This window comes from Crocodylus porosus, unplaced genomic scaffold (assembly GCF_001723895.1).
Source record: "Crocodylus porosus isolate Cpor-Errol unplaced genomic scaffold, CroPor_comp1, whole genome shotgun sequence".
NCBI lineage: Eukaryota > Metazoa > Chordata > Crocodylia > Crocodylidae > Crocodylus > Crocodylus porosus.
Genome location: NW_017728916.1, coordinates 28,836,393 through 28,861,676, shown reverse-complemented (window position 1 = coordinate 28,861,676; position 25,284 = coordinate 28,836,393). Strand labels below are relative to the sequence as shown.

At 45.2% G+C, this 25,284-nt stretch overlaps 1 protein-coding gene across 1 annotated transcript in view; it reads left to right on the top strand.

The window, feature by feature from the left end:
• Window positions 1-25,284, top strand: part of MAP2K4 (mitogen-activated protein kinase kinase 4) — a 152,556-nt gene that overhangs the window by 35,680 nt on the left and 91,592 nt on the right. Inside the window, exon 3 of the mRNA XM_019536189.1 lies at window positions 11,727-11,829. Coding sequence (XP_019391734.1) covers window positions 11,727-11,829 — 103 coding nt within the window. The remainder of the gene's footprint in view (window positions 1-11,726; window positions 11,830-25,284) is intronic.

Genomic DNA, 25,284 nt, shown 5'->3' with positions numbered 1-25,284 from the left:
AGCAGGCACTGGGGGAGTCACTGTTCCCCTGTGCAATGCCAGGAGTGACCAGGAATAACGGTCACAAGCTGGCAGAGGGAAGGTTTAGGCTAGATATCAGGAAGCACTACTTTATGGTCAGGGGGGCTAGGATCTGGAACCAACTTCCAAGAGAGGTGGTCCTGGCTCCTACCCTGGGGGTTTTTAAGAGAGGTTAGATGAACATCTTGCTGGGGTTGTTTGACCCCAGTATTGTTTCCTGCCATAGCGGGGGGTCGGACTAGATGATCTACTCAGGTCCCTTCTGACCCTAGAAACTATAAAACTATAACTATCTCAAAATTAAGTAGAACTAAAAGATAAAAAATTAAAATTAAATACTTTTTTCCAATAAAGCTTTAACACTGAAGAAGCTGTTCTAGGCAGTAGCTGTCTCTTTCTGTTATAGTGCAGTGCACAGCATAATGAGGCACAGTACTATGTTCTGCCTCAATACTTACAATTTTCTCTAGCCATAAAACAAATCTGAAAAGCATAGGTGACACATAGGGAGGGGAAGGGGGGGCACATGCCCCCCCTGACAGCGAGCACTCCAGCTTGTAAGGGGGCATGGAGAACACTAGTGCCCCCCTCCTGAAATTAGCTCTGCCAGCAGCATGTTGGCAGCCGAAGTGTTGGCATTTCTGCTGCCGCTGTGCCGCATGCAGAAATGCTGGCACTTCCACTGCAGCCATGGTGCCAGCATGCTCAGTGACCGGCTGCTGGGGGACACCCCCCTTCCCCGGTCACTTGGCTGGCCTCTGGGGGACCCCTCCTCCTGGTCATGCCCCACTGCTGGCCCCCTCCCCCCCCCACCAAACTAAGGAGGCACCAGTCGCTCATGCTAAAAAGTATGGTGATCCTGGTTTTAAATTTGGTTTGAACTCAGTATATTCATTTGCAAGTGGCTAAGCTCAGTTCTTGTAATCTCCAAATATAAAGTCACTCAGCCAGTGTGCTTATATGTTAGCCTTTTTGCGAAGAAATATGAAGAATCTTTTTTCGCCACATTTTTCTTCCTGCAGTGCAGCGCAATCCTCAGACGATGTTTTCTAGGTCTTGGACACATGGTTAGGGTTATAGATAATGGTGTCTGGAGTTACATGAATTATGTTAGCAGCATTGTTTTTAAAATGCTAAACTTGCATCAAATGGCTCTTTCTGTGATAATTTTTGAGATAGTTTTGCAGTTGCAAGTCTTGGTATTGGATTTGTAAACAGTAGAGAAATTACATTAACTAAAGTCGGTAGCAGTATACATTAGGCCTGTTCATTTGTTAAATATCACAAGGGTGGATTTGAATAAATATTTGAAGTGGGAAACCTCCAAGATAACCCCAATGAGAGAATTTTGGTGATGCCATTCGTCCCTTAAATTGGTTCTGAGCAGTGTTTCCTCATGAAGTTGAGGCACTGTATATGTAGGAAATACTCTTTTGGAGTGCAGACAGAAGTGCAGCTCCCAGCTGTAGCTGACAGTGCTTTGCAGGAAGTGTTCTGAGTTGCAATGATCCTCCAGATCAAACACAAGTTCATTGCTGGTTCCAGCGGGGAGGGGAATCTAGCTGCTTGCTGGCTTCCAGCCTGCAACCTGTTTCTCCTAGCAATGGCCCCTCCTCCCCGAAAGCCTGCGCTGTTTTCAGAATGGGAGGAGGGGAAAGATTCTGCTTTTCAGGGATCAGTGTCGAGAGTTTTCCCAGGATTCCTCTAGAGCAGGAGGAAACTTGTATTGGGACAGTGTTGCCAGGTATATAATAATTCTTGTATTTGTACTATAGTTTCAACCCTTGTACAATATACAATAAAGAATTGTAAAAGTGTTCATAATGTATGATAATTTTTGAGGCAGCTGATTGACGCAGTGGATGCAAAACCAGTCACTCTCAGGGAGTCTTAACTGACTTCTGGGTTTGCTGGAAGCGCTTCCTTATCATTGTTTGCCTTGAAATAAAGAAATGCTTCAATTTTGATGACCAGTTCTCACTCACTCACTGGCATCTTACAGTGAGCAATATGAAGTAATAAAGAAGAAAACTTATTTGCATATGTTTTCATTTTAGGATAGTTTTTCAGTAAATGCAATAATTTTGAGCTCCCATTTTGATAATTTCATATTTAAGACCTTGCAATGCTGTATTGGGGAAGGAGGTTGCAGTGGTGGGGTTGTGAGGTATGTGTGGACCCCTGCTTGCTGTCCCGAGGGTCTAGGTGCTCTGGTCCTCTCCTGCCCTCTCCCAGAACTTTCCTGGCTTTTCCAATCACGCAGGTACCTTGCATCACCAGCAATTGCATAGAGATGTGTGCAGGGCTGCTGTAAGAGTGCAGAAGGGGAGGGTAAGGAACAATTAACAGTTAATAAATGCCCCATGTGCAAGTGCACTGTTGTCCTTCCCCCCCACCCCTCAAATAAACAGGTATTTACTGTTGGGCACAGCCATCTACCCACCCATCACAAATGGGGCTACAACCCTCCTCCCCCCAAAACCTGTCTACCCACCCCTTTTCACCTCAGAGGAGACTGGGGTCCCACCAAGGATCCAGAGAAGTGAAGCCAGACACTAGATATGTAATGCTCTGTGTCTACACAAAGCATTGAACTGGTTCAAAGAGAACTGGCTCAAAATAGTACTAGATTTTCTTGGTGTGGTTTTGACATGTCCCAGGAAGTTTAAACAGGTCTAAAGCGGCATGCACATCTAGAGTGGTTTAATGTGTCTTTAGAACTTGTCATCTGTCAGTTTTTATAGCGCTTTGATGAGACCTAGGGCAGAATGCTGTTTCACTCGCTGTGCCTAACAGGCAAGCATGCAGACATGTACCAGTGGCTTTTAGCAATTACACAGTTTGTGATTCAGTTCTGGGCATGCACGCCTGAAAGTTCCCACTGAGCATGCTCAGGAAGGGCTATGCTGTGAAAGGACAGGTATACAGTGACATATGTTTCAAGGCTGCCTAAGTCCCAGAATTGTAACCAGGCAAAAGGCTGTAGCAGGTGGAGGAAGAGGGGATGAAGCAGGCCCTCTCATGGTTTAACTCAGGGCTGTCCAACTTCTCAGCTGTTGGGGTGTGCATCCACATGAACCACAGACCCCGGGGGCTGTGCAGTACGTGGACTTCCCTCACCCCCACCCTTGCTGCATGGTCTTCCCTGTGCTTCCCCTGCTGTGTGCCCCCTATCCTTTGACCAGGGCTACGCCCACCCCACACTCTGCACCTGGACTTCCTGTTGCTGTGGGAGCTCTTCCCTTGCCTCATGGGGCCACCTGGATCCCCCAGGCCCCATGGATATGGAGGCATGGCACTGGGGGGCAGGGACAGGAAGCACACGCTGGAGGAGGGAAGGGAATCTCAAAGGGGAAGCAGCAGCTGCCCAAGCAATGGGGGAAACAACACCCAGAAGAGAGTTGTGGGGGTGGAAGGGATGAAGCACTTTGGTTTAGCCCAGTTCAACCCACCAGTTGCACAGCCCTGGTTTAGTCATGAGACCACTTACTCAGCAAGAAAGAGTTGCCCCCCCTACTCAGAATGGGTTTGAACCTCAATCTCCTGCTTCTTAATAAAGTGCTTTAAACCACAAACCACAGGTTAGACATTATCCAGTACTGTCTTTCTGAAGTTAGGTGACTGAGCAGCCAACAGTGAGAAAATATGGGGACAGGAAGGAAGAGGGAAAGCTGGAGGGTGTGTGGTTTATTGAGATGTTCTGGATGGGAGAAAGCCTTGTGTTCTAGCTTGGACCCTGGGGCCAAAATTTCCCCATTGCTATCTGTCCACTTCATGCAATTAATATTAAATACAGGATACAGTGGATCAGCTTCAAGAGGAGGACTGAAAGGCCCCCTGAATAATGCTTAGCCTGTGGCCTGGTAGTTGGCTAGAAAGCAGGAAATGTAGGTTTAAACCCCTTTGATGTGAGGAAGGCCTAAAATGTACGTCTCCTACTCCCTAGGAAAGTGCCGTAACCATCCCTAAAATATGGGGTGACCTTTTTCTTCATTTTATTTCCAGCAGGTTTACACTAAGAGTGGTGCTATTATGCTTCAGGGTGAAAAAGAATCCCAAACTGTAAGTGCTTAAAAACTGCAGTTATGTGGCTGCATTTAGATGTGCAAAGTGAAATAGGATTCTGTCCTTAAAACACTCAGACTGATTTGTCTGTCTGTACCTGTGATTGTGAACCAGGGTGCTCTGAGAACCTTTCAAGGTTGCCATGTGAGCATTGTTAGACATACCAACATGATTCACAAGATAAACTCAGATGGCACATCCAGATGAGCAAGCATGTGCCTGTTGCAGCTTCTCAATGCAGTTTGAGATGCTACAAGAGGCACACTGGGAACGAAAAATGTTCCCTGTGCTGCATATTTGCAGCATGGACTCTAATTTTGATCCTGGGAAATCCCAGTATTTTAAAAAAAACAAAAAAAAAACACATTGGAAAAAAGCAGCACAGGACACACTTCTGGAGCATGCCCTGAAGCAACCAGAGGCTGGGTCCTGTAAAGAGATGCTCTGGCATCCAGCCAGAGTGTCTCCCTGCCTGCCTTCTTCCCCTGCTGCTCCAGCATGCTGCCTCAGTATGCTGGGGCAAATAGGAGCAGGGCAAGGCTGCAGCAGTGGCTTGAACCCAGGCTTTGTCTCAGGTAAGTGGGGTTGGGTGGGACTGGATGGAAGGGAGCTGTGGGGGTTGTGAGGACTGTTTGGGAGGGGTGGGTCCCTTTCTGCCCCCCACATGGTGCATAGCCCCCCACACTGCAGCAGCGGTATCCATCAGGGCGTTTGTAGCCCACTACTGGCAGACCCCCCTGCAGCATGGTGTAGCCCTGGCCTCCTGGGACCCGGTACTACCTGTGCCACATGGAGCCATCCTGGGCCAGCCTGCTGGCACGTGCCCTTGGTCAGAACTGGGCTGATTTTGTTGTCACCCGGGGGCCCTGGCACCACAGGCAGAAGTTGCGCACCCTTGGGCTAGACCAGGTCCTGCCTCCATGTGCCCTGTGCGCTGTTGGGTCAGACCAGCTGCATGCAGGCAGGACCAAGCCGGGCCCAAGGGTGCACAGCTTCTGTGTGTGGTGGCAGAACCCTGGGTGACAGCAAGAGCAGCCCAGTGCCCAAGGGTGCACGCCAGTGGGACGGCTTGAGCTGGTTCCATGTGACACAAATGGTGCTGGGTTCCAGGTGGCTAGGGCCAGGCTGCAGGGGGGCTCTGACAGTAATGGGCTATAAGCACCCCAACGATTGTTGCTGCTGGGGGGTGGGGGGGGCTGTACGCCATGTGGGGAGTCATGCAGCAGACCCACCCCTCCTGAGCAGTCCTCCCCATCCCCACAGTTGCCCACATAGTCCCTCATGTCCACAACCCCCCCCCCACAATTCATCCACAAACTCCACACCCCTCAACTACTCCCACAAACTCCACACTCATATACCCTGCCACAAACCCCATACGCCCCACACACCCTACACCCACCCACAATCCCCACAAACCCCATACGTCCCCTCCTTGCATGCCTCCCCTCCAAACCTCACGTCTCCCCACAAATCTCACACCCTGTATGCCCACCTGCCAAACGGGATGGGACGGGACCTGCTGGCAGGAGCCCCAGCTACATGGACAAATGCCACACTGAAGCCCTGCTCAGACATATGGCCCCAGCCTGGATGAGGAGGGACTCCTGGTTTGAGGAACCACTTGGGTATGTGATGGGCTAGGGGAGGGGTGGAGATGGCAGCAGCAGTTGTGTGAGAGAGAGAAATGGGAGTCGGGGATAGGGGAGTACTTCAGGTAGGACAGGCTGCCAAAGCCGGGCTTGGAGTTCCTTTGTCCCCCTAAAGCAGCCTCTGCAGGGGGAGGCCAGCCTGGAAGGGAAGGGGCTTGCCCAGCCCAGTCCCTGAGCCTAAGGTGAGGGCTTCCCAGGAATGGCATAGGGATTACTGGGGCCTGGGCACAGACACAGGGAGCAGAACAATAAGGACTGGCACTGCTCAGAGCCACAAAGCAGTAGGTGGGACAGCTGCAGCTGGACTCATGTCCTGGTGCTGGGATGGAGCTGCTGTTGGGAGGGAACTAGTGGGGGCAGGCAGGAGCCATGGGTCAGGAGTGAGGGGCACTGGTGGGGCTGTGAGTTGGGAGTGAGGGGCAGGGACATGGCCAAAATCAAGTGCAAAAGTATATAGATATTTAGAATTAATTTTATTATGATGATAGAAGCACTGATAGATTTCCAAATTGTATGAAAAATGTAAATATATGAATAAAACATTGCCCAACTGATCTCTCTATATATAGTGGCATTTCATTTTAATTGCAGAAGAACATGGATTTTCAGCATTTTAATGGGAGAATTTGGGTTCTTTTTATCAGAGTATTTGCCATTTTTAAACATTGAACACCAGGATCTGTGCTGGTGAGATAAGTTGCGAGACTCAGGCAGAGGAACCTGCCATGAGCCAGCATTGGGGACCTTGTTGGAGGGCAGAAAAGGTGGCTGACTTGGCCATTTGGGGCCAGGACATGCTTTGACAGTTCAAAGTGGGCTACTGCAATGAGCCTATCTTCTGGGCAATAGCTGCCTAAATGGCAGAGTGGGGGCACCAGAAGACATGACAGCACTTCCATACAAAGGCCAACTGTGCAGACATGGCTCACTAGCAGCTGGTCCAGAAGTGCAGGAGGCTCTGCTTCAGTGCCCATACCACAGCCCAAGTAGATGTGTGGTCCCCATCTGGGTCTGGCAGGCATGCAGCCATGGGGCTGCAGGTCCAAGGGGGCAGATGCGGTTGCAGGTGGCAGTAGATCACAGCCAGGCAGCAGCCCCTACTGCCAGACTCCTGCAGTGGGTAGAGGGTACAAGGGCACCTCTAGTTTAGAGCTGGTTCAGCAGTCTAGCTGGCACAAGGGGCTAGTGTCCCCAGATACCAACTGGCTGAGCCTCTGAAGCTTCTGCTCTGCTTGCCAGGGCAGATTTTTATACCAGCACAAGTGCTGGCCCCAGCCTCTAGCTTCCCCTAGCTGCAGATCTAGGAGGAACTGGGCAGGATCAGTTTGCCCCAAGTGGCACAAATTGCCCCACACCAAAGTGGGTGTTCACTGGGAAGCACGACCAGGGCACCTGGAAGTGCCAGTGGTGCTCCTGGAAGTGCCAGCAGTGCTTCTCCTGGCACCCCCACTCCCTGGCCGGCGCTTGCAGGGGGGGCTCCGGTGCTCCTGCCAGCCCCCCGTCATCACCGAAGTGGTGACTGCTGGCTGTCAGGGGGTGCACCAGCACGCTCAGGTTGTGCACGTGCACCCCTACATATCGCCACTGTGGCCCAGTACCCGGCTGCAGCCTGGGGATTGGAAACCTCTAATCTATACCTTTAGTCTTCTCCATCCTGTGGCATTCCTCAGGATATATTTTGCTTTTTTTGTCACGTTCTTTGTCCTGGCACCTAAGGTGTTGTAGTAATCCATTTGATTCTCCTTCTGGATGATGGCTAGAAGTATTGCAGATTAAGTTCCTACACTACTCAAATTCCCAGAAAATTCAGAGCTAATGAAAGATCATTAAAAAAAATCCTGGCAAGTGTTGGGAAATTATCAAAATAGAGATGAGTAGAATGAAATGTAAGTGAAGTATATGAAGGAAAAGTCTAAGATATGAGTGAAGTGGGAGGAATCTTAACGTCAAGATAAGTAACTGAAATTGTAGGAATTACTGCTGAGAAGAGAAGATTTTGTGTGATAGATGTTAGTACTTTCTTGTGCATCTTCTGTATATGATGATGTCTTTCAAAGACAAACGTTATGTTCAGATGTACAATTATTATAGATAGAAATTAAGATGTTACAGTTATGTTGTTATAATCTAGTACCCTGAAATAGGAAGGGTAAAACTGAAGAAAGCACTGGTCAGGATTTTTCTGAAGCAAGACTTGCAGCATTGTAGGTCTTTCTGATACTTTTCTGTTAAATTACAAGGTTATAAAAAGTATGATAGCATAGGTAATAGTTTAAAAACAGATTTTAGGCACCATTTACAGGAAAATGGACAAAGGCTTCACTATCAGAAAGTACCTGCTAAGTACCTATCAACACCCAGGTATGCTCACACACAATGGAAGGGGCAGAACCTGAAGATCATAAATAAGGGAAGTCTTAAAATGTTTGGTGACCTTTAAAAAAAATATCAAATTTACCTAAAGGATCTTGTCTGCCTACAGGGTCATTAAGCATTTTAAGTCCCTAGAGCTTCTGTAGTGAGAACTGAAGCTGTTGTCTCTGTTATGTTTAACAAGAGAGAAATTATTAGGATTAAACCAAAAGAGGTTTTATAATTGCAAAGTCAGTGGCGTAAGATTGAGAATATCTTTTTGGCAGGTTACACCAAAAATGACACTATTGTTAAATCGTAGTTCACTCCACTGATGGAGTAGTATGTGAACATACACAGTTGCTGGATTGGATCTTGTCTTCAGGAGTGGCCCATTACAAATGCTTCAAAGAAAAGTGTAACAACTTCCCCACCAAGCAGATACAGGTAGCGTGTCCTCATCAAGTTCTCATCCTAGCCCTATTGAGTAGCAGAAAGTTAGTTTAGGAGAAAGATGTATATCTCTTCCAAAAGTTAATGTTAACTATTGTAACTGAATTTCCTTGTTATACAGGTAGGTTTCTAATTTTCCTAAGAGTACTGCTAAATTCTCAGTGTTAATAATATGCTGTGATAATTGGTCTCACATTTATTTTAGAAGTCTTTGGGAAATGTGTATGGAAAAAAATATTTTAAAACCAATTTTAGCTTATTACTCTTCTCCTTTTTTGTTCTGTTGTCTGTCAGTTTCTCAGTGAGACCCAGGGCTCCCTTGGCCAGTGTCACATGGCTTCTCTAATTGTGTAAGGCTCCTTTTTTTCCCCTCTGCACTCCAATGGGGCTCACTTGAAAGTTGGCGTGGCTTTTTCTAGGTTGCCTGATTTCAAAATGTCTTTTCTGTGCCATGGCTATGCCTATGATGAATTGACATGCTAGGTATCTAGGAAGAACTTGCATCTCCAGGAAAATGTGCAAATTTGTAAATTGGTCACTTCCTGGGCCTAGAAGGCCTATGAAGCTGAACTCCAGGGGCATTTGTACACGTCACTTTTTTGCCCTTTCTTGCACTGCCGTGGCATGACTGTTTGCACAAGCAGGCTTTCTGGGCACTTTAAAAATCTTTCTGGTGCATTAAACTAAAACTTCTCAGACGTAGTTTAGTTTGGCTCGTCACGAATTAAAGCGTTGCATCCAAGGATTCATTGTGTGCAAACACAAAGGCACTCAAAGACGTTTAATAAGCCTTTGTCCACCAGATGGTGCTGCAACTTTTTTGCAGTTCACCCCTTCAAATTGCTACTGCTTTTGAATTGCTTCTGCTTTTTTTTCTCTCTTTTTTCTTGTGCTGTGTGCCAGCTCCCTGCTCTCACAGCTGTTTGGCAGGGCACGGGGTGGGGGGCCCTGGCCAGGCGGGCAGCGTGGGACCATCTCATTCTCCTGCGGCGCTGGCTGGGGACCAGTCTTAATTTGTTCAAAAACCTAATGCGTGCAAACACTGATACAACACTCCAAAATAAACAAGTTTAAATGTTACAAACCTATTTAATTTCATGAGGATTAAACCCTGGGATGTGTGCAGGCACCCTAGGTTTATCTTCTGGGTACATTTTTGAGGTCAGCATCTGATTTGGAGCACTGGACTCAGCTAGATGAAGACCCTCAAGGGCACAAGATTCCTTTTGAGAGAACCTCCTTGATGTCTGTACCAGAGAAGGATCTTTCTGTAGTGAGTGAAAACCCAAAGACAGTTCCCTGGGGGAGATGTAAGGAGGTGCTTGTCAAATTTCCCTTATCCCTCTGGCTCCAAGAATTTGTAGCCTTGTGAAAATCCTCCTAAAGCTTGGAAGCATACTAGTAACAGCACTTGGTTCTTGAGCATCCACCCCTTCAGTGCTTTGGAAGTATATGGAGGAACTCCTCAGGTTCCTCTTTTGTGTTGTCTTAGGTCTGATGTTTTATCACTAACCTGTACTCTGGCACTGAAAGCTTCTGCCTAGCTGTTCTACTGGGACATAGGCCACTGACAGGCATTCAGTTTAAAATGCAATAGGATCTACCCTTTTATTAGACCAACTGGAAAATGGCAAGAAAATTTGTCCTTTTCTGCAAGCTTTCAGGATCAAAGTCCCTTCGTCAGGCTGTGGGAAAAGTCTGGGTAGTACAAGATGGTGAAAAGTCCCCATAGGTAGGAAATAAAGTTTATTTTTGCACAGAAGGAGCTGAAGATGGAAGGCTGTCCCTCTGGGTCCATGAGCTGTGTTGAGTAACTCTTTGATATGTTGATCAGGTAGAATTCTTTCCCTGGATCTGTCAGATGGCAAACAATTGGACCTCCTGCCATGCCACAGCAGGATGTGCAATTTTGAGGTTGGGGATTAGATCCCAATCATGCCTGATTTGCTGATGCCAAAGAGACCCAGGATCATGACCCAGCGCCTCCCTCCCCAGCAAGTTGCCAGTAATCAGCTAATTGTTATTTTGGGGTTGAGGACTCAATTGAGGTCTGGAGCTGGCCCCAGTCTGGTCTCTGGCCCCGGCTGAGGGTCAGAAGTGGTGTTTACTCATCCTTAGACACAGGGACCTTAGACACAGGGATCTGGCAGCACATGGCACACAGAGCACAGGGACCCTGGGGTTGGAAAGCATTTCCCCTAACCTGATGTCCCATTGTGCTGGGACCTTTAAAAATTGTGTGTGCAGTTAGGCAGTTTTATGCATGTGGACTTCAAAATCAGAGAGTGACTCCTTGATCTCACAGTTTCCAGGCACTGAGAATATCAGAAACCATGTGTGCAGCCCACCTGCACGTGCATCCTGGGGTGCAGTGAGCCCAAGATTGGTGAGACTTTCCCTGATGTGAGCTTACTGTGCTCCCCATCTGCCTCCATGCTCAGGTGGGGGTCTGGGTTTTAGGAAATGATTCTGCCCTCAGCCCACCTGCATAGGGGATACCTGTGTTTCAGACCTTGGGGCAGCCCCATGCTGGATTCTCAGCTGAGGGTCAGGATCTCTCATGGGCCAGCCCCACCTGGCCAGATGTTCAGTTTCAGGCATGATATGAATGAGCCACAAAGTTGTTATACACTATATACTGCATGTGGAATAATTTTGTGGTGCATTTACTGTATTATCATGCCTTAAATTGAATGTGTGGCTGGGCATGATTAACCCGTTTATCCCATCTTAACTGTAACATGTCAAGGGCCATAGTGTGCTGACCAGTTCTGATGCCTTCTATAGTGCATAACATTAAATGAAAAAGGGTGCATGTTGTACATGAGAAAATATGGTTGTTGAGGATTATGATGCCCCGTTTAGTTTTACAAACTGTTATTTTCGGTTAAACGAAAAGTGGAGCTAATTTAGTATTCTTTCCCTGACAGTGGCAGGTAGTAGGTGCTTCAAGGAACAACAGAACGTGTAGGGTAATGCATCCCCTGTTATACCTTCTCATTTACCAACAGCCCTGACTATACCCACTCCTCTTTTCACTGCAGTTGTGTGGTTAATGCTAATGTAAAACACATTTCCCCTTTCTTATATTCCCTTCTCTACCTTTCAGCTAATCCCAGATGCTGTCAGATCAGGATATTCTGTTGTTCACGAAATATTTTCTTTGTGTTCATTGCTTCCCAGGTAAACGCAAAGCGCTGAAATTGAATTTTGCAAACCCACCTTTCAAGTCCACAGCAAGGTTTACTTTGAATACTTCTGGAGTTCCCTTCCAAAATCCACACATGTGAGTATAAAACCAAAGGCTCCACTAATGGCACAATTCTGCAATTATTCATCTAGAATGTAGTGTTGTTTTGAAAGCAATTTCACTACTACATTTACGTGGTAGACTGCTCAAAAATGCTAGTTTGGCTTCCATATATTTTTTCCTAAATTAGCAGAGGATAAGCTAGGACTCTTACTATCATAAGCTAAGGTTGCTGCATTTCAGAATTGAATGTAGAGTGGTCATTTGTGGTTGATGCACACATTATGCCTGTACTTAATCTCCAGACTTTTTCACTGTCATTTTTCTGTCTCTTTATTCAGTGCTTTAGTACCTTTTTTTAGAAATAAGTTTCTTGTTTCTGTGTGTGTTGTGAGAGATTTGTAACTATAATGCATCTTTTAGCACTAAAATGAAAAATAACTGACAGAGGAGTGTAAAATTCTGTCAAAATCTAGAACTCATGGAGTTTTAGTGACTAGGCCTCTCTAAATTTCCAAGCTAGATAGTTGGGCATAGTTCTGTGCAAAGTGTGAATGTAAATGGAATACATTTACATGTTCCTGACATTAAACATAATACAACGTCACAGAAAACATTAGCTTTGTATCATCAGATCCACCAATCTAGATTGATGGGTGACCCATCCACAGTCTGTGTGGCAAAACCCAGTTAGGGTGACAGTTTTTCCTCTCCAGGTTTCCTTACCAGATTTTAAAAGAATTTTGCCAGTAGTACGTCTTGGAGAGCTCCCTCGTGATGTTTTTTCCCGCTGTCTGTGGTGCTCTTACACTCTAGTGGTGTTCTTGGTTTTAGTATGCAGCTTTCCTATATGTGTTAATGACATATCCCTTCAGCTCAATGTTTTCTGCTTCCTGGAGATGTATTTTTTAGTTCCTATTTCTGGTAGCTCCCCTGTTCTGGAGCTTTTCAAACAAGTTTTAACTGAATTATAAATGTTTCCAAGACCCACTTCATTAGTGCTCATGTCTACAAAATGTAATGAGTTCATGTGAGCACTTCAGCAGATCTAAAGCCCATCATCCTCCCAGATCCATTCATATTTCCAACACATTCTCCTTCCAGTCTCCCTCATATAAGGAGTCACTGTCTCTCTCTTTTTAAACACAGGTTGTTTGCCTTGACTACTGGTGGTTTTCAGGATTTTCTGGTTTGTCAGCGTTTTTCTCTACTCCCTAAAACTATTTCCAAAGGGCTGTGCCTTGGAGCCTTTCCTCCCTCAGGTTCCCCATCCTTCTTTCCTCCCCCAGTTATGAGAAATTTAGTTTTAGTTAGCACATTTAGCCATCAGGCATAATTTCTTTCCACAATGTATCTACCTCTAGTGGTCTCCGTCTTGGAGTCGCTCATTGATTAATGAGACCGCTCTAGCATGGAGAAATCTTCTTTCGGAAGCAACAACATCTGTATTTATTCAAGTGACTTGTGACGTTGCCCTTTAGTAAGCGCCAATCTAATTACATGGGATCTGCAGTTGTGACAGGGATTGGAGACTGGGGCATCCTCTAGGGCAGTCGGCTCTCTGGAGCAGTGAGTTTGGTAAAGTTCTGAATCGGATACAGTATCTGTTAAATTAGCAGAGAGTGAAGATGGTGTGATGTGAATGCATACGAATTCTTCGTGGAGGAGAGAAGCCACAATAGCGATCTCTGAAGGGTGGACTAGCTCATTTCTGTAGCTTAACCTCATTTAATTAGTGTGACTGGTTTGTTTCGTACTATGCAGTGTTTTGGCAAGCTCAGATACATTTTTTTACCCTCGTGCTTTTTATTGTTGTCCTTTTGGGGTACTGTTTCTCAAAGACAGCATACATGTCTTTGTATCATACTCCTTACCCACAGATCCATGCTTCTTTAGATGTTGGTGTGACTTTGACTCTGTAGCTCTCCCTCTGGTCTCTGAGATGAGTTGGGATGGTTTTCCTCTCTTGGCAAGACGCCGTTCTGGGTGATTGATTTGAGCTGGATATTTCAAACCGTCTAGCTCAGGCACATAGATGTCTGTTTTGAACCCAGGTAGTTCTATCTTTACTAAGTTACTTCCTCTTCCTCCAGCCCTGGGGATTGAGTGGTTTGGTTTTTTGCAGCTTTGTCTTTGGTTGAAGTGTTAAGCACTGGCTCAGCCCAGAAATGCTGACCCCCCTATCCTTGATGAATATGTTGAATAGATCCTATTGGTCCAGATGGGTGGATCTGAAGATACAGAGAAGTTAATTTCTTACATGAAATTTAGGTTTCTGTGACTTGGATCCACCAATCCGGGGGCTGTCCCATTGTATGTCTCCTGAAGGGCAGAGTTTGTGGTTGTCAAATTATTCTTTTGCCTTTTTCTTCTCTGGAAGTAACTTAGGGGAAGCTGAGAGGAAGCTGTTAGCAGTGACCAACTGATGTCACAAGATGTAAATTGCCTATTAGCTGTATTCTGCTTGATTGACAGGTTATGATCGGGGAACTGATCAGGCTGGATTGGTGGATTTTTCAGGTAAGAAATTGTGGTTTCTTAATTATGTAAGTGGAAAGCAGAATAATAAAATGGGGCTTTCTGTTCTGTTAGGTCTTTAGTTAGGTGGGTGGAAGTCTTCATAGAAATTCTGCTACTGATACAAAGAAACCACTGTGGAAGAGATGGCCAAAGTATGTCCCACAGGGCAGAAATGACCATCAGTGGCTTTCAGTCACTGTCATATGTAATGCAGAGAGATATTCTCAGTATTGAACCAAATGCTGCTACTGACCTGCTGCTTGAATCTTGCAGTCTTTGGTAGCCAGAACTCTTAAATATAAGGATGGCTGAAAGCCATTCCATTTCATCCAAAATAGGAGTGGTCTCACGCTGCTTGACAAAGTAAAATACAGTCAGACAGAGTTTTGATCCCTTTAGTGCTTTTTGCATGCCTGTGAGCAATTTCTGTTATCTTAATAAAAGATGATAATATACTTTCTGTTGTAGAAAAGGGAACTAGTGTAAAAAATGCCATTGGAGTTAAACCTGAGCCAGGGGCTGTTTTAGTTTCTAAAGTTCTGAGGCAGAGGAGAAGCAATGTTCATGGGCTGAACAGGATCAGGGAGAGGCACTTGAAGTAGGTATTGAGGTGCACTTGCACATCTGACCAAGTCAGGCTTCCACAATACTTACAAAGCTGCTTGCTTCAGTACATTCTATTACCATTCATTTTGTATAATGCTAAATAAACATCTAATTTTAGGGTAATTTTCTGGGAAGAAGAGAGCTTCATTATGTGATTTCAGGAAAGAGGTCAAAGGCCCCTAAATCCTATTTTCAGTAGGGATTTAGGAATATAAAGACCCATTCATTACGCTGTCAGGTTCATTCCTGCTTTATTGCAGGCAGCATATTATATAAGCCCCTTCACATTTACCAAACTCCATTGCAAAACTAATTTTTTTTGTTGCTGTATCTCTTACTGGAAAGTCATTCCAGAACCTCTCTGATCTGGTGTTTAGAAACTTTCTTCTGCTTCCCAGTGTAAATTTGATACAGCAGGATCACAAGCCCTAATGCACAAAAATACCAACTCAATGGACAAGGGCAATTCTTCACTTCAGAAAACCGTGGTAAAATCTTGGCCCTACTGTTGTTGGTACAACATTCCCATTGACTTGAATGGAGCCAGAATTTTACTTTAAATATTGTCTTAATTAGAGCTTCTATTAAAATCAAGGGGGGGAGGGGGTTAGATGACCTTTAAATAGGAAACAGACTCAGGGTGGCTTTGGCTGAGATTTAATAATAAGAGCCACAACTGATTTGGACCTGGCTCTGTAAAACACCACCTCTGTGTGATATCTTGGTATAACACTACATTAATAGCAGTCGTCAGAAGGTCCTTTGCTCCAGATCAGGGGTGGGCAATTGTTTTGGCCAGAGTGCCACTTAGGGGGTTTTAGTGAGCTCTCATGGGCTCGGTCAGCCTCCTGCCCCTGCCCTCCCCCCCAACAATAGCTCACCAGAATTCCTTAAGTGTCCGCTGTGAATGGGTGTGATGGGGCTGTGAGTGGGCAGGAAGTGGCATCCAGGAGCAGGGCGTGTAGGGCCAGTGCCAAGGCTGGGATCGGGATCATGGGGCAGTGACAGTAAAGGGCCAGAGCCTGGGGCAGAGCCACAATCCCCTCCCCACACATTCCTGTCATAGCTGCTGGTTTCACTTGCAGGGTTATGTGGGGAGCAAATTATGGCTCTGCCCAGGGCCTCATCTCATGCTGTCACCACCCAGCAATACTGGGGTCTTCATGGAAACCAGCTAGGACCCATGTGGGCAGATGGGTTGGTGCTGCAGGTGGGTGGGAAGTGGTATCTGGGAGCAGGATGGGCAGGTAGGGGTGGGGATCAAGGGGTGGTGACAGCACAGAATTGGGGCCAGGGACAGAGCCGTGATCTACTCCCAACATGTCCCTGTCATGGGCACTGGTTCTACAAATATGGGCATGCAAGGAGCAGATCATGGTTCTGCCCTGAGCCCTACCCCATGCCATCGCTGCCCTGCAGTGTTGATCTGCAGCCCTGCCCACTCCAGATGCAGCTCCCTGCCTGCCAGGAACTGGAGTCCAGCTGCTATGCTGCCCCAGCCCCACTGCATGCCCAGAGGCAGTGGGACTGGCTGCATGCACCATGGCCCAGGGTGCCCCCCATATCTGGGCCAGGTAGGGCCAAGGGAGCTCTTGCAGGCTGAACAGAATGCCTTGGCGGGCCAGATCCAGCCCATGGTCCGTATTTTGCCTGCCCCTGCTCTAGACCTTACTCAGTCCAACAGAACCCAGATTTAAACATTACATCATAGTGTGTGGCTCATTTGTCAGGCTCCTGTAATGTAAGTGGATAGAGTAGGTGGTTGCTGTTAGAGGTATCAGTTATTTCAGTTGTACATCCATGGGCTGATATTGCTGTGGATTTTGTTTTTATTTTTGGGCTATAGATATTGTAAAATGTACTTCCTCCTGAATAAAGGGCCTGTAGCTCTGAATTTGGGACTGCTGAGAAATCGGTCCAGTAGCTGACCTTGTTCTAGATAATGTATGTGGCTGCTTTAATATGATGTCCTGTGCTGGGGGAGACAATTGTGTAGCATTCCATGATGGCGTTCAGTATACAGGATTTATGACTAATTTCTGGAGGAAGTTCTGACCACTATATTTAGCTGTTGGACCAGGGGCCTGACCACTTAATGAAGCCTCAGAAGAATTGTTTGTTTGTTCAACCCCCAAAGTGGCCATGATTATCATACCCATTTTAGGAGCATGATATGGATATCTTGGTGTATACGGTTGTTTTTCTCTTATGCTTTTGAACAACTGCCAGCCCCGTCAGAATAAATAAGTTCCTATGTGATTTATTCAGAGCAGAGTACGGCCTTGTACAGATATAATGTTTGAACCAGAATAAGGCCCTGTACAGATGTAATGTTAGAAACACTCCACGCACCTTTGGAGAACTCCCAACAGTGGGTGTACAGATGTTCACAGCCATAGAAGTACTTAAAAAGAAGTTGAAGTTTAACAGAATGATTCCCCCAAATTGAGGAATGTTGTCTTTAAAGCACTTCCTCTTGAAGGGGGGTTGCTTGGTTCTCCAGGATTTCATAGCGCTCTCCAGTGCACTTAGCCATCCTTGACCATCTCCAGAGGTGGAAAGTCAGCCCCAAGGCTGGAAAGCAGGAATCACTGCAAGGCTCTTAAGCTCCCGTCTCTGTAAACTCCTAGTTCCAGAGACCAGGAGGCAAGGATTCCTGATTTCCAGCCATGGGGCTGGAGAGAAGTATTCCTTGCAAGCCTCTTGGAGTCTTGAATTGGTAGCACACTGGCTGAGCACTAACTGGGTGTCCTCCCTGTTCTCCCCCATTCTCATTTGGGGGTGAGAGGGAATGAAGCTGTAGCTCTGATTAACCCTATAGTGAGGCCCCTGGCTGCTGCATTCCAGTGTGTCAATTTTGCAGTGCTCTGGAAATGGAGACCATACATCTCTGCAGCTCTGAAGCTCTCCAAATTGGAAGCATGTGAAATTGGAGGGAATTTGTAGTGTTTCAAATGTATGTTTGTCCATGGCCTAGCACCATCAAACGTAATGACTGTGATGAATTTTGTCTTCTGTAGTTAAGCAGTTTCTTTATATATAAATACAGTTCGCAGTGCAAGGCTGGGTCTGTCCAGTGTAACTCTTCAGTTAATTTTCATAGATTCCATAGATATTAGGGCTGGAAGGAGATCTCGGAAGATCATTGAGTTGAGCACCGTGTCCCAGGGCAGGAAGTAAGCAGGGGTCATAGGATCCCAGTAAGATAGACATCCAAATTTCTCTTGAATGTATTCAAGGTAGGTGTTTGAACTACCTCTGGCGGCAGTCTATTCCAAACCTTGGGGGCTCGGACAGTAAAGAACTTCTTCCTTATGTCCAGCCTGAAATGGTCATGCAGGAGTTTGTGACTGTTCAATCTTATCATCCCTTGGGGCGTTCTGGTGAACAGACTTTCCCCTGGATCCTGGTGAACACCCCTGATAAACTTATAGGTGGCCATCAGATCACCCCTGAGCCTGCACTTTTCCAGGCTGAAGAGTCCCCTGGCTCTCAGCCTGTCCTCGTAAGGTCTGTTTTCCTGACCTCTGATCATGTGCGTGGCTCTCCTCTGGACTCTCTCAAGCTTCTCCCCATCCTTTTTGAATTGTGGGGCCTAAAACTGGACACAGTACTCCAGCTGCGGCCTCACCAAAGGAGAATTATGTCCTAGGATTTGCTTGAGAAGTATCTATGGATGCACTTCAGCTAGTTGGAGTTCAGTTGCAGCCTTGGCTTTCCTGGTTTGTTCCCTGCAGGACTGGACCAGTGCAGAATATTCCTCCTTGGAGGTGGATCCAGTCCTCCCTCCTTTGTAGGTCTTTTTTTTTTAGATGCAGGAGGTCCCCTAGTTCCCTGCAGAGCCAATGGGGGTTGCTGTGCCCTTTTGCTGCCTTTCCTCCGAGATGGGATAGACTTTGCTTGTGCATCCAGGATTGCTCCCTTGAGGAGCAACCACTCATCCTGAACTCCCCTTCCCTTTGGGTTGTGGTCCTTTAGGGCTTCACTGACAAGCCTTCTGAGCTTGTCAAAGTCAGCTTTCATGAAGTCGAGGACTTCTGTATTGCTGATTGACTTGCCAGCTTTACGGCAGATGGTGAAGGTGATTAGCTTGTGGTCACTGTAACCCAGCTTCCCTTTAATCGTTAGGTCGCTGATTAGGCCGTCCCCCATTGCTAGTACCAGGTCGAGCAGCACTTTACCTCTCATTAGCTCCTAGACTTCTTGCATCAGATAGAGCTCATCTACACATGAGAAAAAACTTTTCTGTTCCTTGGGAATAAAGTTCTTGTTAGAAAAACACAATCTGTAGGTCATTTGAGTGATAGATGAGGCTCCAATTCAAGAAATCGTTTAAATGTCTTCTTAAGTCTATCCAAATTCAGGAAATCATTTGAGCACAACATATTTAACTTTAAACATATTAAATGGTATCCTGAATGGAGATCCTGAAGCAGACAAATAGTGGAAATTATGTGCAGTATACAATTCTTTTACAAATACACTTCATGTTAAGGTTATATTACTATCTTACTAAGGGCTGATAAATATTTAATATTATTTGTATGGTAGAAACAGAAGTAGTAGATGTGTTACAGATTGTTATAAGCACACTGGTAGGATCTATTAGAAATAGTTCCTTTCCTTTTTCATGTCCTCGTGTTAAGGTATTTAGCAGAATTCACAGATTTCATTGGAATCTAATAGGCTGCACTGTGAGTACTTCTGCTATGGCCTCAAACTTGCGACTTCCAGGCTGTCAGCTATGTGCCTTAGTGCTTGTGCTAACCTAGCCCATTAAAAATAATTATAAAGGATGGTTATAAGCTGGTTATAACTTATTGATCTGCTGGATTTAACAATCAGTTTAATTCCTCTTCCTAAATCATTTGTAAGTAGAGCTCTAATGAAAAGGATGATGCTTTATCTTCTGTATTCTGTATTCAAACAGGATTTAGGTCACATGTCAAATAAACTTAGTTGACTTACCCAAATTCTTGTTAGTTACAGAATCACTGAAAAATAGGGTTGGAAAGAACCTTGGGAGGTCATCCAGTCGAACCCTTTGCTCAAGACAGGATCCATGTCTAAACCATCTGAGGCAGGTGTTTATCTAGCCTGCTCTTAAAAACATCCAAAGATGGAGATCCCACAACTTCTGTATATAATCTGTTCCGGTGCTTAATCAACCTCATAGTAAGAGATTCCTTCCTAATCTCAAGCCTAAATTTTCCTTGATGTAATTTAAGACTGTTATTCCTTGCTCTGCCCCTGAGGCCACAGAGTATACTCTATCACCATCTTCTATAATCACCCGTCAGGTATTTGAAGGCTGTTATCAAATCCATTTCAGTCTTCTCTTCTTTAAACTAAATAATACCAGTTTTTCCTACCTTTCTTTGTAGATCGTGCTTTCTAGACCTCTAATCATTTCTGTTTTTCTCCTCTGCGCTCTTCCAATTTATCTTTGTATTTCTCGAAGTGTGCTTCCCAAACCAGGACATAATACTCCAGGTGAGGTCTTTCTTGTGCTGAAACAGAGTGGAAAAATTACTTCCTTTGACTTGCAAGAGGCAAGAATTTTTGTTGGTCATATCTTTAATTAGACCAGCTTCATGGCTGAGATGCTTAGAAAAGCTTTCAAATAGGGCAGTCTTCTTTATATCTTTTTTCCTTGACTTGCAAGTGATGCTCAGTATTTACTTTTTTTACTATTACTATTTACTTTTTTAAAGATTAAGTAATAGTAATATAAAGAAGACTGCTGTGAGCCATGGTTGACAGTCCTGTGTAGAAGGATATTGCATAGCATTTGTCTGCAATACATCTGGCTCTCATTAGAGTTTTTAGAAAGGAATTTTTCAGTTAAATAAATTTAGAAGAATAATTTTAAATGTAGTGATTTAGATATTAGGGATCTAAATATAGTATTAAAATTATCCATTTAAGCTCCTCCAATTATATTGGTTAAAAGGTTACCTAATAACACGTACCTAGGCTGTAGTGGGGATGGGGGAGGGCACCTGCTGGCAGCTGCTCTGCCCTACTCTTCCCTGCCATGGGGGAGGACCTGCAGCTGTCTGCCTGGAGCAGTGCAGGGAGACAGGGACCTTATGAGAACCCACTTGGACACAGCTGCTTTGGGAGCTCCTCCCTGTGGTTTTTGATAGGGTGTTGCGGGGAAGGAGGAGGCACAGGCAAGCCCCATCAGACAGCACAGCCCATGTGAAGCCATGGGCAGTAGCAGCAGGCGATGGGCTTTCCCAGCTCTCTGCAGCTGGTGTGCTGGGAGAGGGAGCAGACTAGCTAGAGGTACTAGTTTTTCCTTACCCCTTGCTCCTCCTCTTCTCCTTGCTCTTCCCTCCCTCCATCCTGCCTGCCCTAATGCCTTCCTGTTCCTAAGGAATCAGTTATTTCTATGCTCTTGGGAATTGGCAATCAGACAGGATTAATACCCTTGTGAAAATACAGTCTTAGAAGGGAAAATTCTTCATCTTCTTCCCCCACCATAGTGGAATGTTGCTTGCCACTTGTCCTCTCTTATTTTTGCCTTGGTTTTTGGACTTCATTGACAAGGTTGTTTTGTTTTTACAACTTATCTAAGCAGCAGCACAAATATAGAAAAGGCTATTTTTAATTAATTTGATTATATTAAACACAACTGTGAGAGCAGATCAAGTCTAGCTTCATCGCCCTCTGGACTTGCCTGCCATGACTTAGAAAGGAAAAAGGACAGAGATTCAGTGATGATATCAGAACAAGGAATCACCAATGCCACCCAGGTAGCAAACTGTCACAGAGTAGCCTTTATTTGCACAACTGGAGTCTGTATTGTAACAATATCTTTGCTATTACCTCGTTAGCGAGGCCATTTCATGCTGCTGATAAGGAGACTCGGTGCCAGATGCCTGGGGAACACTTTGTAATTACTGTGGTCTCTGGTGCTAAATGCCTTACGGACAGAGTGCGTTTCCCGCATCTTTTGCATCTTGTGCTGGGAGCTGCCCCTGCTGCTCCCTCACCATCTGAATCGCCGATTTTGGCGTCTTAGTTGTCCTGATAAGCTGGTGGCCCTGTCTAGCTCCTGCACCTGAGCCCTCTCGCAGATACTCTCTACCTCTCAGGGTTCCCTGCTGGACCACTTCCCAGAGCCCCGCCATCTTTCCCCGCACTCACCAGAGTAGTTGTGGTTTCCAGGGGAGTATTTCAGCTTGTAGCTGACCTGCCATGTTTTCCAGAGTCCTGAGGTCCTGACTTCCCTCTAGATCACAGATTAGACTTCTCTTCTTCCTCCTTCCAAGGTTGCAATGGTCCCTCGTCCATCTTCCAGTGCCCAAAGGCGAAATGTGTTTGCCTCGCTGCCGGATTTATACTAGCCGTGGTGGGCTAATTATCCTGCCCCTCCCCTGATGTGTAACCCCCTTCACCTGGCAGGGTGCATACTCAGGTCATCCTTGCCTGAAACTATCTCAGTAACAGGGCTCCCGCTTGAGTCTCTGTTACAACAAATACTAACTTAGCTAAATAAGCTAAGCTCTATGTATACGTGTACATCTATATCATGGATTTTCAACCTTTTTGGATCAGCATACCCCCGGTGGACAGACGCGGTGGGGGAAGGGGTAGGGTAGAGCATGGCTGAACGCAGAGTGGTGGCTGATGCGCATGTGTGAGCTTCCCCCATGTTTGGCTGGGCAGGCAGCGCAGTAGCAGAGAATGATGTGTGGTGGTGCTCCATCCCTGCATTCCTGTGTGTACCCCCAGTGCAGGGGCCAGCAATTATTTCTGTCCTACTGAGCTTTGGCAAACCATTGAGGGCTGCATGACAGGCAGCCAGGGACAGATAAATATTAATTTTCTGAATTTTTTAGGAGCCCCATGGGCCGGATAGAATGGCCTGGCAGGCTGCGTTTTGCCCACCCCTGCCCTAGACCCTTCTCAAGTACAGTATTTTAGTGATGTTAATACACAGTAGACTAATACTACTGTACATTAGCATGGCTTTTGCCGTGGCACACTAGTGCGCCATAGAATTAGCCTACTGTGCATTTAGCGTCTCCTATAGATGGGCCCCTAGTGTGTTTAATTTGATCTCATTGTAGGTTTAGCAGTTGGACATGCCAATGCTTTCTTTCTTTTGCTAACCAGGCTAGTTATAACATCTGCAAAGGTTCAATCTTTGGTCACTCAGAAACAGGCTTTGAAGCTGTCTGTGAGCCAAACTTCTGTAGCTTAGCCCAAGCCCCCTGAAAGTGGTCAAGGCCGCCAACAATTTGCCATAAGTGTTATTGTCCTATAGCAAACTGAGTAACTCTTGATATCTGTTCTGCAAGTGTTTTTTTTTTTTTTTTAGCCTAGACACATTCAGTAGCACTTTGTGCAGAATCCTGTTTCACTTTACATGCCCAAATGACAGTTTATACAGCCACATAACTGCTATTTTTAGCGCTTACATTTTGTGATCCTACTCCACAGGCAGGTCCCATACTATTAGTCTATACGATTAGGGATTAACTAGTTAGCTCTTCAGCCACTGCCTTGAAGTTGAGCCACTCCACCTTGCGTTAAATATTCATTGGATACAGTAGGTTGAGACAAGTGTGGAGGTTTCTTTCCCACTGGGAGCAAGGGTCCAGGCTAAAACACAGGACCCCCATTTTTCTAGGGCAGCAGCCATTTTTTACTGAACAACATCTTCTGGTTTATTTTCTTTCTTCTGGCCCCATATATCTCTAACTCTTAGCTGTGCACTGATTGACTTTATTCTTTCAGTTTTTTTATGGTTTCTTTTTAGTGTCACAAAACTAAACTGATGGGAGTTATGGCCTTTCTCTGATACTAGCAGGTATTATCACTTGTAATAGATTTAGTATCTAGACCTATTGCTAAAGTACTGGATAACCTTAATTGTGTTTTAGGTGATATTGCCCACTGCACAGTTCATGGTTCTAAAGATTGTTTGTCAGGGACATCCAGTCAAGTGAAAGATATCCTTACATTATCTTTTCTCACGGTCACAAAGCTTTGAAGATTCTAAATCTGTGTTAGGCAGAGGAGTATGAACTGATTTTCAAAGGTGCTGAGCTTCTGCAGCCTCTTCATTTCAGTGGGATTCAGGGATGAACAGTATTCTTGGAAATCAGGTCACTTATATTTAGGTGCCCAAATCTTCTGTAATCTGATTTTAGATACTTATCTGATTCCAATTACCACAGCATCTGAGTGTTTCACAGTCATTAGATTATTTATCCTCGTAAACTGCACTGGATTAAGGAAGTATATATCTCATTTTGTAGATGTGGAATTGAGTCATAAAGGCTAGAGGATTTGTTCATTTGTACCTTAGGAATTCTGTGGTGAGGTAGCAAAATGAACCTGGACCATTTAACTCTCAGACATCAACCTTAATCTCAGGACCATACGATCTTTCTTTCAGTTATTCTGGAAATGGTGGCCTGCTTCTACAGTAGGAGGTAGTCAGCCTCTATCACAGAAGTCAAAACTCAGATATTTCATGGGTGGAATTTTGACTTTGCAATGATTATCTTAAATAATAATACCTTGGTTATAGGTTGTAGCATTAATCCCATTTTTGTCCTGGAGACTGACACAACCCTGGCATTTCTGCCAGGTGAAAGACAATTGGGTACTTATTGACTCAAGAAGTGTCTGGTACAGTTTCCTCTTTCAGTACCAAAGGAATACATGAAGTATGGAGAAAAAAGTAAAACTGCTGAATTTAATTACTTACTATGTAGTTTAGGATGTAGCGAGCTAAAGGGAACTCTGTTCACTTCATTGCACAATTAAATTGGTGTTAGACTGGTCAAGTTGAAGCTGATTGTACGTTTGATAGTAGAGGAAAAAAGTGAAGTTACTTTTAGCTGTCAGAGAGAGGAAGACCAAGCAAAAGTGAATTCATCTTCAGTAATCTAAGTGAATTGACAAAAATTTTTGTTGTTGTTAAAGGCTTGGCATGCAAATCTTCATGTTGCTTCCTTAGGCCCTATCATGTTGGAAAAGGAAACATTTAAGAGTCTATATACTGACTTCATTATCATTGTTCTTTCTAAAGGCAGGGTAGCACCTTAGAGCAGTGACTTTCAACCAAGCTGCTGTGACAGCCTGGGGTGCCTTGAGATCCTTTCAAAGATGCCACAGGGTGCCACAAAATGTTAAGTGTACAAATGTGACTCACAAGATAAATCCAGAGATTTCAAGTTGTAATTCATAGTGATAAAATCATTCTGGCCTACTGTGATCTTTTAGAGTTCTTTGCAACAGAAGAATTACTCCATTGTTTTCCTGTAGTCAAAAAATGGGTGAAAACTGAGAGCTGGCATTTTCCAAGGGGTGCCTTGAATCTAAAATGGTTAAGAACTATAG